At 35.5% G+C, this 15,084-nt stretch overlaps 1 protein-coding gene across 1 annotated transcript; it reads right to left on the bottom strand.

The window, feature by feature from the left end:
• Nucleotides 1-732: 732 nt before the first annotated feature.
• On the bottom strand, nt 733-13,259 carry LOC144451395 (exocyst complex component 8-like). Its single transcript, XM_078142225.1, has 18 exons — nt 13,125-13,259; nt 12,245-12,400; nt 11,356-11,451; nt 11,020-11,111; nt 10,655-10,797; nt 9,889-9,968; nt 9,247-9,320; nt 8,613-8,730; nt 7,456-7,599; nt 6,863-6,914; nt 6,178-6,322; nt 5,540-5,720; nt 4,753-4,883; nt 4,422-4,544; nt 4,050-4,155; nt 3,189-3,283; nt 2,564-2,731; nt 733-1,793 (listed from the first exon to the last, which is right to left on the bottom strand). The coding sequence occupies exons 1-18, from the start codon at nt 13,177-13,179 to the stop codon at nt 1,698-1,700; spliced, it is 2,055 nt and encodes a 684-aa protein (XP_077998351.1). The 5' UTR covers nt 13,180-13,259; the 3' UTR covers nt 733-1,697.
• Between the last annotated feature and the right edge of the window lie 1,825 nt (nt 13,260-15,084).

Genomic DNA, 15,084 nt, shown 5'->3' with positions numbered 1-15,084 from the left:
CACTAAATTTATTTGAAAATAAAGATGCGAAAAACAACATCAATGTATGTCCAACTTTCATTTACATGTATTTCACAACTGATACAACAATGATAGATGAGATATCAGCAAGTTAACACTGACACAAACTAGAAATGTTGTTGCAACATGTTAATATAAACTACTAACGGACATTAATGTAATTACACTCAAGGTAGAGCAGTGCCTCTGATGCAAGTTTTCCTCAAGTGTATATTCAACCTCATTCAGTGTTGACACTATCTTGATTACAAGGTAATATTATCAGTCTGTAAGGAATGACATCCGTGCCATGCCATCACCCACTACTCGCGGACATCTGTGCCATGCCATCATGGTGTGGGTGTTTGGGACTATGTTTGCCCAGTCTCGTTGTAGAGCCCCCAGTGGTGAGAGGCTGGGTAACCTAGTCAAGTATTTGCTATGAAAATAGTTCAACAGAAACAACATGGACTATGAGTGGTAACTTTGTGTTTGTTGTCTTTTTGCTGTGCTATCGTAGCCCTCACTTCCAGCCCCCCCCCCCCCAAGAAATGGCGAGTGAACAGCACTCCTAGTGGCCAAATCATGAAATCTTTTGTCTTTCTAATAATTAGAATATGGATTGGCATATTGAAATGATGACGTCCCACGCGATAATTCAAAGTGTGTTAATAAACAGGTTGGGGACATAATAATAAACAAGGCAGAACATCACAAGTATTTTTCTGGCGTATGCAAAACTTTATTCTGTAAAATTCTGAGCATCACTTGTGTGATTTTACAAATGTAATAACAAAAAAAGCCATTTTTTATTGACTATTTTACACATGATTAAGTCATTTTGTGTTGTGATACTGTAAAATACTTTCCTAGCAGAGCAAAATGACAATTTAGATAATGCCATAGAGGGCACTGCTCGACAGAATGACTTTGTTGCCGTAGAGGGCGCTGGTCAACATATGGCTTGGCAAGTGTGCCTGCATAAAAGACATTGATGGATCCAAGCTTTACAAGACAACTGCCTACTTGCACAACAGGCTACTTTGTACATCTTACAGCAATTACATTGGTGAGTATCGATCTTGTAGTCTCAGCTGTGATATTAATTCACTTAATATTGATGAAAATTATACATGTCAACCTTAGTTGAACTGTATGGCTATCAGGTGCCATACATTATTGGAACAGCTTTACTTACATATCACCACAGAGGGTGCAGCTCTGTTCCATTCCCATGTACAACTATAGATTATTATAACGACTGTCTTTTAGAATGCCAACTGTCCATTTTACACAAAATACACTTGACAGTACAGTATTGATTTTCAAACATGCTAAGCTCAGACCACCAACAAGTCAGCATGTCTTTATAGATGTCAGCAATTACAAGTACTGAATGATAACAGTATGATGTTAGTTATGGTCTACAGCGAAGTTGACAATGATGCAGTTGTTGGCACCAGGTTTTCATCAGACGTCGATGATAGCATACAAGTACTAACAACAGGATGTAGATAAGGGCCGTTAGGGCCAGTAAGAACAAATGTTTACTCTTCAATCTCCAAAATTTGTGTTTAAAACTTATTTGTTTCAACCACAATGTATCATGGCTCTCCCTCATCGGTATTCCCACCTGGTGTGTGTACTTTTCACATTAACTACATCCCTTGACAAGTGTATCAGTATCTCCTCACAGTCTAGATCAGTACTCCAAGGGATTCCACTTTAGAGTTGATCTTTCTTTGTTCTTTGTACAGATCTTTGAACGGCCTCACTTGGTGACCTATGGCCTCCTGTAACCATAACAACCATAATAACAATATACAGCTTAGTATGGATATATGTGATGACAATAACATTGAAAGGACACAGAGTCCTTGGCCATGATATATTGCCTCCTGTAACCATAACAACCATAATAACAATATACAACTTAGTATGGATAGGATTAGACTATAAGATACGTCGTGACGCCCTCACCGGCCTCCTCTCAGGTTAGGGGTTGCCTGATGTTTGAGGGCGCCTCGTCATGGCGTACCTTACAGACTAGGATATGATATGTGGTGACAATAACATTGAAAGGATACAGAGTCCTTGGCCATGATTCATTCCCTGTTCCCACACTACTGCTATCTTAACACATTGGCAAGCTTAGTGTAAGGTGCACTTAGCAGACATACATAACTGTTATATCATCTTATTACATTGATTATTTATGTGGTTTTCATATACAGAGAAACATTTCAGTGCAAAAACATTCTTATATACCATATATATTTATTAATACAATATATTTATCATATATACACATAACAAACAAGGCTACAGTTGTATTAAACCATTATTGTTGATTGTACAAAACACTAAAATACCAAGAATATGATATAAACTTTACAAAAATGGCCACTTCCTGTTACCAAACTTTGAATAATTTCACAAACCAAAGTTGGAATGGTAATTACGATCTCTTTGATGTTGTCTAACTGCACCATGTTTTTCAGCATAGAAATGTGAGAGCCTAACTAAATTTTGTCATAATGTAAAATCTAAGAGGTCTACTTACCTTTCCTTTGTTCTCTGTTAGTGGTATTATTGTTTGGAACATGAAATCCACATTTTTGAGGATGAATTCTCTCTCTTGCATGAAGGCTTCATTGGTTGCACATGATTCTAGTATTCCGATGTAGAATTCCAACACTTCACGAAGACTATCAACTATGTCAAAATACAACTGAAATGATAAATTTCATACAATTATGAAAACATTCCACTTGTTTTTGTCATTCTCGCAAACCAGATTTGTTAGTTCTTGCATGACACTGCGTCTTGGAAGGTGCCGTAAAAGAGGCTGGGGTTTACGATGATGGCTTTTGTGTTCTGTTTTCTGTCTTCCAAATGATTCCTGTTGAATGGTGAATTATGCATGGCAGCCATCTTGAAAATTGTGGCCATTTTTAATTTATGCAAAGCTCATATCTAATTTTGGTGAACTCTACCTTCATGCTAAATTCATTACTTAAATCAAAGAGTGAACATTTTTTTCCTCAAACCACTGGATTATTTATGTCACTAGATATTTATCAAATGAATCTTTAAATAGATGTAAAATGTGTTAAAGTTAAACTCCAATGTTTGAATCCAATGGCCAACCAAAACTACAATACAAGAATGAATTGATACATGCTTACCTCAGGAATATACACAGTCATTAAGTTGTTTATAAAGTTCATATAACCTTTGGAGAACATTATTGTACTGTTAGACAAATTCACCCAACATTTATCTGAAATAAAAACAAAAGTGTTGATTCACCATCAATCTCTCACCAGATGGCGCTATTCACACTGTCATTAGGTTATTGGTGATGTCAATATAGCCTTTGGAGAACACTGTACTATTACAATTAGATAAATTCACCCACATGTTGATTCATCATCAATCTGACACTTGCCGGCGCTAGTCAAATTTTTGTAAGAAAGGGTAGTAGTGTATTGTAGTGTAGTGTACACCAGCAGGGAGCTACTCCCGGTGGGTGTGGGCAATTTATAGTCATTGCATCAAACCTTTACTAGAAATGGTTTACTCCTTCTAAATAGCTGAAATACACGTCTACAACAAGTAGTTGATGATACCCTGTACACTGGCTTAGCATCCATGTATACACAGTATGAATGAAAGGCAAGGGGTTTATAGTAAATTTGTACAAAACTGATTACTATGCGATCATACATCCTTCATCATGGCAAGCACATCAACATAAACAAGTTATAAGTTGGTGATTTTACTACTTGATATTATTACTTTTGCAGAACATATATAAATTGAAACATAGAACAAAACAATGAAAAACATATCCTTAAACACTAAATGGTAAAGCCAGCAAACAGACAGTTTGACAAAGTCTGTCGACCTAAAACATTACTGGTATTCATAAGTAATACGAACCCTTGGTTATGGTACACACCACAAGAATGTATAACAATGATAAACCTAGTCCTGTTACAGCTACTGGTTGCTATATTCTACTTCCATTGTTTACATAGACTTACTGTAAAGTTGTGAGTTGAAATTATGAATTCCATATTGCACCATTTCCTTGGCTAATTGGGTGGCTGCCTCCGGTGTCTGCATGTTAACTGGTCGCCATTTCTCATCCTGTCAAAAAAAAAAAACCCCATAAATATTTTACAATGAACAAGAAATGAACAAGACAAAGCATCTGTATATACCTTTACCTTTTTGTGCTCGATAATGTCTTCATTTGTTTTGGTGTTTGTATTTTAAAAAATTTCGTATTGGGCTTATTACAAAGATAAAGATACATCTTTTGTGGTATGTGGTAGCTTCCATCAACTGATCTTTGTTGAGTATATGATAAGTATATGATAAGTATACGATAAGTATATGATAAGTATACTTACAACACCTGATCTGTGTTTGGTAGCTTCCATCAACTGATCTTTGTTATATCTGATTGTATCACGAATTCCTTTCAGTAGAAAACCATCCAGTGCAAACGACAAATCTAAACCAATATTGCACATCTATGGTGAAATAAACACAGAAAATATCAATAAATCAATAAATCAATAAATAGCCATACATCCATTTGACTAGATTTGAGAGCGAGAGATCGAAGAGGATCGAAGCCATGGATAGCCTCTAGACTATGAAAGAAACAGTAGTTGAATTTGACAATGAAGTAAGAGGCTGTTTGAAATGAAATCTTTGAGGTAGTTTTACTTGTGTTACCTTTTGGCAGTGACGTCTTGCAATAATGATACATTCAGCTACCATGTCTAGATTAGATTTGGTGGCAAAGGCTTGGTTGGAGAAATGACCAACAAATGTTTGCAGTTCTACTCTAGCCCAGACCACAAAAGCTGAAAATAGGAAAGTGATAGGAATTGTAATTCTTTAATGGTAAGTGTAACAGTAGATATTAACAATAAGTAGTGTTACATCTCTGTTGGAAAGCTAGTCTAGTTCCTATACAATTTACACCTCCACTCACAGTATAGTCAAAGTCATTGCTCTAGAAGTCCTGAGGTGCAATTTAAAATTCATCCACAGCCACCCACACAGTCATTAACACCATGTCTTTGTTAATCAATCACAAAATTCTAATTTCTCACCAAAAACAGTCTCTCATAAAGTTAGTGTTCATTGGGGCAGTTACGAAATGTCCAAATATGGTATATTTATCAGCTCAAGATGCTACTTATATCTGTTTACATCACTGTAACAGTTGGGGTTCACTGATTGGACAAACAACTTTCTGTGCTGATTGAGGGACTTTGACCAGACATGGTTTAGTTAGAGATCATGTTGGCATTCAGCCTACAGTGGGAAACTTTGCCACTTAGATGGGCAAAGAATCAACTCACTAAGCTATACTATATAAAATCTTTAATATTAAATTAGTTGATGCTAAATTGCTGGGGGGGGGGGGGGGGGGTGTGGGGTGTGCATACAATGAGAGTCTGGGTAACTAAGACTAGTACCAAACTTACCAAAACAAATACTGTGATAAACTTACCAGAAAAACAACCTGTGTTTTCAGCAAATGCTTTTTGGAATTCTTTGCCAGTCTCGATCAAATGAGTGAAAAATATACTACATAGTTTATTTATGTAGACTGTGGTGATACCCTCAATCTTCAGACGTCTTATCGCTAACTTGATTGCCGCACTTCTATGCTTCAGGAATAAATTGCAAGCCTACATGGCAAAGAATATCAAAAAGATTTGTTGGAAGGTTTCCTAAGACATAGTTTCTAAGAAATCAAATGGATTTTGATTCTTTGATTCCTGAGAAAGTCGTCATTCATTGTGCATCGAATATTCACATTTTTGAAATTAATATACTTTATCTGCAATTATTTTAAGCATGTCCATGATTGTGAAAGTCACTTTTAAAAAGTGTATGAAATATTCAAATTTAGCATTTACATATAGTGTATTAAAGAGGCCATATAGATGAGAATTTGGTATTTATTTTGGATTTTGAACAGTTGATTGGCCCCACACAGGTTTTAGAGTGGGATTCCGAAACCCAGTTATTGAGAGCAAAGAAGGCGGCCAATACCCAACATTTGTACAAAAGAGGTTGCAAAGGAGGCACATTGTAGAAAAGAAATATCATGGTAAATATTAAAATGAAAAGAGTAATGTTTACCGTTGTGTGTTTTCCAAGACGTACTAACTGTATAACAGCTCTTCTAGTAACACCAGGTCCACCACGTAAAGACCTATCTGCTGATACTTCCATTTCCTGTACTAGTACATCTGTCAGCTGTTTTACTCTGTGGTCAACCCTAGCTCTGTTAACCAACAAAATTTATATATAAAGAAATCCATATGGAACTTGTAAGTCAGTCCGTATAAATAGATGTTAAATACGACGTTTCGAATAAAAATTCTCAAATACATATATACATTACTCTCAGTCTAAAATACTATGATGTGTAATTTATTCGGCAAGAACTGCTCATTGTCAAGTACAAATGTATTTAGTATTGAAAGACAGACTGAGTGTTCTTGCGCAACCTGTAATTCACATTTTGAAAATTTCATGTTTCTACATAAGTTCTTGTATTTGAGATGTCAATAGTTATGTAAATGTAAATAGTTATGGCAACAATAATTCTTCACATTGTAGGACCCAGACTAAGTCCATTTGGTAGGTAGGTAATGTAATCATTTTTGCAGATGTTTCAAATCATAAATATAACTGAAGATACTTTGTTTGAACTCTGACCTTGTATAGGGTCTATGGTTATTTGAACTCTGACATTTACCTGAACTCTAACCTAAGTTATCTGAACTCTGACCTAAGTTATCTGAACTTTAACCTTACTAACCTGATTTCTTTCAAAGTAGAAGACAGTGGGAGATCTCTCACATGTTCATTAGCTGAAACAAAAGAATAGAAATCATAAATATATATTTGTGATGTCAACGTTTGTAGGTGATAATTTTTTGGAAGTGCTTAACACCATAACATTACCATTACATCAATGGTAGCCCAACACAACAGCATGGACTTGTTTTTAATTTAAAACTGCAATGAGGTAGGGTACAGAAACCTTCCACATGTATAGATTGTGAATAGCCATCCTAGCCTTCACTTCACTCGACTCTCTCAAACCTCTCACTGGGTTCACTAAACTGTCTTTCTTTGATTGAACAGCTGGTCCAATCCCTAGTATGGTACACCTTCATCATGTTACATAAGACAACACACTTAAACATAGTAGCAAATTGGCAAAGCCTGTACTAGGACATTGTACCAGTATATGAAACCATACAACTGGAATGTTTAGGAATTGATTACGAAATTATAAAATATATACTCTGCACACTAGTACAGAATTTTGCCCATTAGATCTATTGCATACCAGGCTCTATCATATTGAACCATATATAGAGGGCGATGTACTGGTTTAGGACTTACTTCTGTCAATAAGATCAACAGCGCCCTCAAAGTCACGCTGTGCAATACAAACATCTAAATCTTCAGGTAATTCTACTAGCCAATCAGGATGCAATGGATTGATCTCCATGGAAACATCATGTGATGGGCCTGCGTCAAAGAAAGCTGCAACAAAATCATTTATGTTTTGATAAATACATTTTGATGAAATGATCATATTATTCTGGTAATATAGCCTTTGGTTTTCTAAGATAGACACAAATTAAATCTATTGTCACAACATGTTGATACAACAGTGATAAGCTATTGAATTCACATTGGTTTAATTATAATCTCAGTAGGGAGGCATCACAGAGTTTTATTGACAGAGTTCCATGAACTCGCAGTGTTGCTGTTTTGCGACATTGGTTTAATCATTGTCTCAGTAGGGAAGCATCTCTGGAAACTAGTTTATTTAGAGTGTCATGAACTTGCAGTGTTGTTTTGGGATTTCCAGTGGCTACACTATGTTGATCACAGGGTGATTAGAATCCCACAACAGATATATATAGTTTGCATCTATCTTAGTAAACCGAAGGCTGGTTTACCAGAGTCGTCTTCACCTTGCAGAGTACAAATTATTTGTAGTATAGCAGTTTAGATGTTTTATGATTTGATTGTCTGGACACCTCCATGTCAAACTACTGTGGATGGTTGGCTGGGGGTATAATCTTATACAAAGATTTACTGGGTGCCACTGCAGGAAATAAAGGTATTGTCATAAACATTGGGTTCTGGAGAGTCATTTCATAGTTTCACATCACATAAATTTCACTCAGTTTCCAAGAAACTCCAAATTGAAACTCTTTTTCACTTCTATTGTTCTTTCAGTGATACTCCAAGCCCTCATGGTCCTAAGTACTTATTTACTTCAATGAAGGTCATGAATATTCAGTGTGCATCTATGAATATTCATGTCTGCTAAGTCCCATGATGCAATGGTGTTCACTGAAAGAATAATAGAGGTGAAAAAGAGTTTCAATTTGGTGTTTCTTGGTGACTGGTCGAAAATTATGTGATGTGAAATCATGAAATGACTCTCCAGGACCCAAAGTTTATGAAAATACCTTTATTTCCTGGAGTGGTGATTCTCTTTAAACAGACTACAAGTGTGACGTTGTTGATATTTTGTAACTTACGATTTGATCTGTCTAGGATCTCACTAACTGTTGTATCAGCTGAGACGTCTTTCCGTTGACCTCCAGATGACCCTGATTTATTCTTCTTGGTTTTCTCTAAAGCAACTAACCATTCACGCTGTAATCAGAATGTACAAAACATGTAGTCAAAAAGATGTATGATGAAGTGATAATGATGAAAGACTGTTGAGAAAGGTAGATCAGTTGCCATGGTAACAGTATATATACTGTACTCAATAATGAATGCTTTTCATACATAAGTTCAACAACCTACAAAAATAAGCTGTTCAAAAACAGAGTCAGAGACAGTACAGACACACAGACAGACATGGTCACAGTCAGACAGACAGACAATCAGTCAGACAGACAGACACACAGACAGACATAGTCACAGACAGACAGTCAGTCAGACAATCAGTCAGACAAACAGACAGACAGACAGACAGACAGACAGACAGACAGACAGACAGAGACACTCAGTCAGATGGACAGACATAGCACATCCTAGAGCATCAGAGCTGTACCTACTAATAAGTATAATTGTGGACAATATTCCTGTAGCGTCATCAACTATTTGGGTAATTTTACCGTGGATGGGGTTGGGGAGGGATGTGAGGTGGGGGCTATGGCTTACCTTGGTTTTAGGTCCATCACATTGGTACATATGTTGGTCTGGAAACATCAAAATTTTGAATGCATTCTTCACCACTGTAATTGGACAGTTAATGAAATAGTGAATACAATATACCTTGTCCATGTCTAATATCTATCTCAGCTGGTGTCGGGTTTTAACCATAATAATTTTATCTATACAACAAGTAACAATAGTGCCATGAAATGTTCTATTTTTTGGTAATATTGATATAAACTGAAAGTAGGCTTTAAAGTCTAAATGTTAGATTATACCATACAAAATAAGCCAGGTTGAGTATGTTTGAACAAAAATATGGGTTTTATACCCTTGTCATTCTATGCATAGACCCTCCTGTTTGGTGGACAACTCATGTCTATGTCACTTGTTTGGCTATGCTTGAAATATGAGTCAAAACGTTCTAAATTGCCATTATTTTTCCTGATTTTTCATTAAATATGTTTGTGGATGTATAATTATATTATTCCCCAATATTTTACTTCATTTAGTCAGAAATTACCAGTGACCTAAGTGTTTTGTCACTACTCGTCTAGTGACTCATAGTGGCAAGGCCCCTTAGGTCACTCATATTTTGTTTGGCTGAAGGACGAAAAATACTGTAGAATGATATCTATATGTACTTACAACCAACATCTCTTGCATTCACTACAGCTAAGTTATCCAACTCAAAGAGTGACAGAAATTTATATCTTAATGGTCCTCTCCTGTACACAAAACAAATAGTTTTACAGAAAAATTAATTCAATACTTAAAGGCTCACTTTAGACTAGGATTAATATTAAGGCATGAAAAACAGTGGTCTGGCAGATTTATAGAAAAAAAGCTGATTCAGAACAAAAGAATAATAAATTTCGAAAACAGAACAAACAAAATGGGCCTATGTAATCTTTATGTTTTCACAGATATGACAAAACTAATACAAGAACCTGGGATTGAAACCTTGGCCTTTAAATGATGAAGACTAGGTGTTCTTTTTTGAATGGTGTTAAGCATTTGATTCAAAATGTAGAAAAATGTACGGGCCATGGACAAGACTAGTTCCGCTGGACTATTTCCATGGTCCACATCAGATAACAATTGTGTATTTCTTTTGTATTCATTTTGTATATTTGTATCATATGTTTGTTCTTTGAAAGTGTAGCTTATTTTTGTTATCTGGTGAAATAAATTTCATTCATTCATTCATTCATTCATTCATTCATTCATTCATTCATACATGGTTGGCAACTTAGCGAGAGCTTGGAAAGTCTGACAGCTCCAGTCGTTGGTCCGCTTACATAACCACTCACTGCCCCGAAGGGTTTGAATGATGCCAGATTACAGTCACTGTGATAAGAGGCACACAATCCTACATCTAAGCCACTGACATCCCACTACAATACATTCTTACCTTGTTGGTAGATATGTGGTAATCATAACACTATCATTCAGTAAGAAAGCATGAACTTTTCTAATTTCTTCAAAGTTGTCCACATTAAGTTCTAGAAGATCGCCCTCATGGACCAAGAACCGACCTGGTACCTCGGTAACATTCTGTCAATTAGACAACAACCTACAGTTAATTAAATCATGCTGCAGCATGTGTTTAGTATCTGAATGTACTTTTGACATTTGAAATCAAAGGATTTCTGTTCTAGTACTGTGTTATAATTTAATATTCTTATTTTACCAGCTATGATATGTGTAACAGCCTATCGATGGAGCTCTGTGTACAAATATAGACTGTCTTTTACTAGAAATACTACCAGTACTCACTGTCAAGCCTTCTACTTTCTCAAGTAGTGATGTTAACGTCTTCTTTTTCTCATCCTTCTCCTTCTTACCAGCTTCATCTGTTTGTCTATCTTCTACATAGAAATAAATCATTTGAGATAACATGTACTTGATAACCATAAAACCAAAATAATCAAAGCATTTTGAAATTTTACCATATCAACTTGTACTGTAAACACATTTTGGAAACCCTTTCAGTCGAGTTCTGTTGAGACCATCCAATTTTCATTTGTGAGTCCCTGTTATATTTAAAAGTTTGATGATAACCTTGCTGGAAAATGACATAACCGTGAATGAACGTTCTGAGTTGATACATACCTGATGCAGCTGTGATTGACATGTCTAGAATCTGTCCAAGTAATCCTTTCTGTTCTGTTAGTATGTGACTTAGTTGATACATCTCACTCTCCAGTACTGTCATTAGACTTGTCAAGGAATCACATGTTATGATCAATAGTTTCAATGTTGTAAAGTGGCCATCTGGATGATCAGTATTTATTTTTGTTTTTTTAATTTATAAAACAATTTGATCATGGCTTCCTACTTGAAAAATCAATGTGAAACAACATAGACCAAGTCCTTGTTTGTAACTCTAATATGCAAAAGATTAATAAATGTGTAAAATCTTTGTCATTGTACAGTACAATAACAAACTTTTTACTCATTTTTTAGCTTTGTGCAATGTATTGAGTTACAAACATTTAGACTTGGCCAATGTTGATTCACATTGATTTCCCAAGTAGAAAGGTATGATAAAATTATTGTATAAATTAAAAATCCAAAAATAAATACCCAATCCTCATTCATATGGCCACTTTAAACTAAATTTTGCGCCTGATAACATGGGGTGGTAACTTGAATGTAATTTCTAAATATACAAGTATTGCACTGGAGTAAATAGTGATGGTTTCCCACAAACACATAGCTCTCATTTAGTCAAATACGATGTCATGAACAGAAGTGATGTGTACTTGGCTACTATGGTATATCACATTTGTGTCAGGTTTGAATGAAATCAGACATTGCTTGTCAGAGATTTGTTTAAAGTACAACATAAACACATAAAGTATACCAACTAATCAAGCTAGGCAAAGCTATTTGAAACTCCAATCATATCCATCCATCCTGGCTAATATGGGCCTTACAACAGAATACCGTAATAGTAATATGTCATCAAAATATCTCTGAAATGCAGTATTAAGGATACAGGAAATCTCCTTGGCAGTTTCAATAAACTGAGTGTAATTTTTGTAGACATTTTTCTTCATTGCCACAGCCGTTTCATCATTGAGATTTTGTACTCTCTGTCTGTGCTCAAGTAAATCTTTGTGTCCATCCCCTCCAGAACTGATTTCATGGACATCTGAAACAGAAAGATTTCAAGTTCAAGGTTAATAAAGTTGATTTCACAGAGAAGTTCTACCATTGGTAATAAAGAATGTGCAACGAAGAACATGAGTTTTGGCAATTGTAGTTGATAGCTATAAGTATGCATCAGTAAGTACAATACACATATATCTGGTAATAATCTAATATGCAACCCAAATCACACCCCCCCCCCCCCTCCCCAATGTAAACTTATGGCTAATTGCCACATTCTGTTAACATTATCAGAAACAAGAACATCATCATTATTTTAAAGGAGAAATAGATAGCCACCATGGTAACATCAAAGAGAAGGCACCAATAAATAAAGAAAACAACAACAACAACAACAACAACAACAACAACAACATTCAATACATATGTTGGATAGACTAAACTAGGTTGGATTGTATATACGATCGGTATTCACAGAAACGACAAAATGGCTAGCAATAGGAAGGATTATAATACCAACATCACAATGGTAACATCAAGTCTATTTATCTTAATTGTCATTTCGTAAAACCGGCTCAAATGACGATATCTATCAATTTTCATTCGTCGATCGATCGAGTCATTCAATATCAAAAAATACAGATTGGGGTGTGATTCGAGTACACTCGAATGGAAACATAATTGATCACACAAGATAGATTTGCAGTTCTACAGCTATAGGGAAATCTTGAAAATCATCCTGTTCACAAAAGCGACAAAAAACTTACAATTTTGGGCGTCAAAATCTCTCTTTGAGAGTTGTTTTAGGCTAGACTGTGCCATCTTCCTGGATCACGATCGCCCAATCGTCCCTCTTCTGTCTTTAACCTCGTTCAACAGCAAAGTTTACACATCGTTTTAATTGACTAAAAACGCACTTCTAAAATTAAAAATAATTCAAATTCTAACTTTTATAATATATTAAATATGAGAAGATCTATAATTCAATAATTCTGAAAAATATATACGAAGTCTTTGGAATAAGATTTATTTTTTCGCGACAGAGCCTAATTGCTCTTACTTCCGTATTTTTCTTGAATGTTGTCATTGACATTTCACCGCTGACAGTGAGCCGTGTAGGAACAAGTCTACTATGTTTGTTTTATTTTGTATACGCAAAGAAAGTCACCATTTCACTAGACTCGGCCTATTTTTTTAATCTGAGGTAAGTTAGGACTACTCTGTTGTTATTGATCATTGCTACCCGTTCACCTAAGGTCATTCTACGAAAAAAATATCGCTCTCGATGACTTCATGCCCGGGTTGCGAATGTCTGCTTTGCAGTAGAGCTAAGATCGGGTCATGACACACACACGTGAAAACAAAAGAATGAACACTCGAGGAGGTGAAGGTAAAATTATATTGTGTACCATTAAAGTTATATTTTGTGAGTGGGATTTGTAATATTAATGGGCAATTCCAGTGTATATACCAGCTGATGAAAGGTTATTTTTTTCACTAAATCGCGAAACCTCTACCTGGGAAATTGACTCGACTATCTCGACATAAGGCATAGCTGCGACAACGTGGTTTATTTCTACGGTTATAATGCTAACAGGAAATGCCTCCCCCCCTTCCATCACCTCGTCGTGTTCAGAAATGTAACAAAGGAAAGGGGGAACTCGCTAGTCTCAAAATGATATAAATGTATAAACTACAAGGTGTTAATGAATATTTTCAAACTGTTAACAGCTTCTTTTGAAGCGATAATGAACCAGTTATAATCAAAATACCAGAGCTTTCTAATGAATCGTAACTGTAGTGTGTGCACATGTGAGATACAATTGTGAACCTTTTCTCTGCTTTTCACCAATATACCCTAAACCAGTTTTAACTTTTCCTATCTTGATGGCCACCCTTCTCCACATTCAAATTAACCCCAAACTACAAACTCACCTAAGCTATTTAGTATTACGAATCACACAAATATGTGAACCACTTGTTTTAGATCCATTGGGCGGAAAACGTTGTGGTGGCAAGGAACGTTTTATTTATTATTGCGGTAAAAATAATCGAGTTCCTGACGACCGTATTCCGGTAATGGCTGAAGATAACAGACTGTGAAATCGGAATACAGTCGTCAGGAACTAGACTAGTGTAAAAAAAGGGGTGGGGGTGGTGGTGGTGGTGGTGGTCAATAAATTGTCATGTGAACCAGTTGGTAATAAGGAATACTAACATACTCAAACTTAATAAATATAAATCCATATTATATCATGTATATATGTAAAATTATATAAATTTTGGATAAGATTATATGAATCGACTAACTGAAACCACAGATGAATGAATTTAGACCTTTTAACTTGTCTGTTTTAAACTATTATTCCAGTTCATGCCATTCTCGCAAACCAGAGTTATTCTTTCTAGATGTTAAGAATGGTGCCATAAAACAGGCCATGGTTTGCAACGATGGTTCATGCACTTTTGATGTTAAACCCTGGAACAAAAATGAGAGAAAAAAGCTATAAAAAAAAAAACACCTCAAAATTAATACTCAGACAAGGCTATTTTTAGTGCAGACTTTATCAGTTAAAAAATTAGGGTGAAAAAATTGATAGCTGATGTCACCCTCAGAAATATATTTCTCCATAGAATTCTGATCTCATTAATAAACATGTGATGTAGGAATTAAGCTTACAGACCAGTTCCTGTATTTATTTTCCTGTTTATTGTTGATTTTGCCGT

This window comes from Glandiceps talaboti, chromosome 21, assembly GCF_964340395.1.
Source record: "Glandiceps talaboti chromosome 21, keGlaTala1.1, whole genome shotgun sequence".
Lineage (NCBI taxonomy): Eukaryota > Metazoa > Hemichordata > Enteropneusta > Spengelidae > Glandiceps > Glandiceps talaboti.
This window is presented reverse-complemented; position numbering and strand designations above follow the sequence as displayed.

Coding starts and splice junctions, on each gene's coding strand:
- LOC144451395 (XM_078142225.1), bottom strand. CDS start 13,179: ATGGCACAGTCTAGCCTAAAACAACTCTCAAAGAGAGATTTTGACGCC. Junction 10,798..11,019: donor AGAAAGTAGAAGGCTTGACA/GTGAGTACTGGT, acceptor TCTAATTGACAG/AATGTTACCGAGGTACCAGG. Junction 9,321..9,888: donor GAATGCAAGAGATGTTGGTT/GTAAGTACATAT, acceptor GTCCAATTACAG/TGGTGAAGAATGCATTCAAA.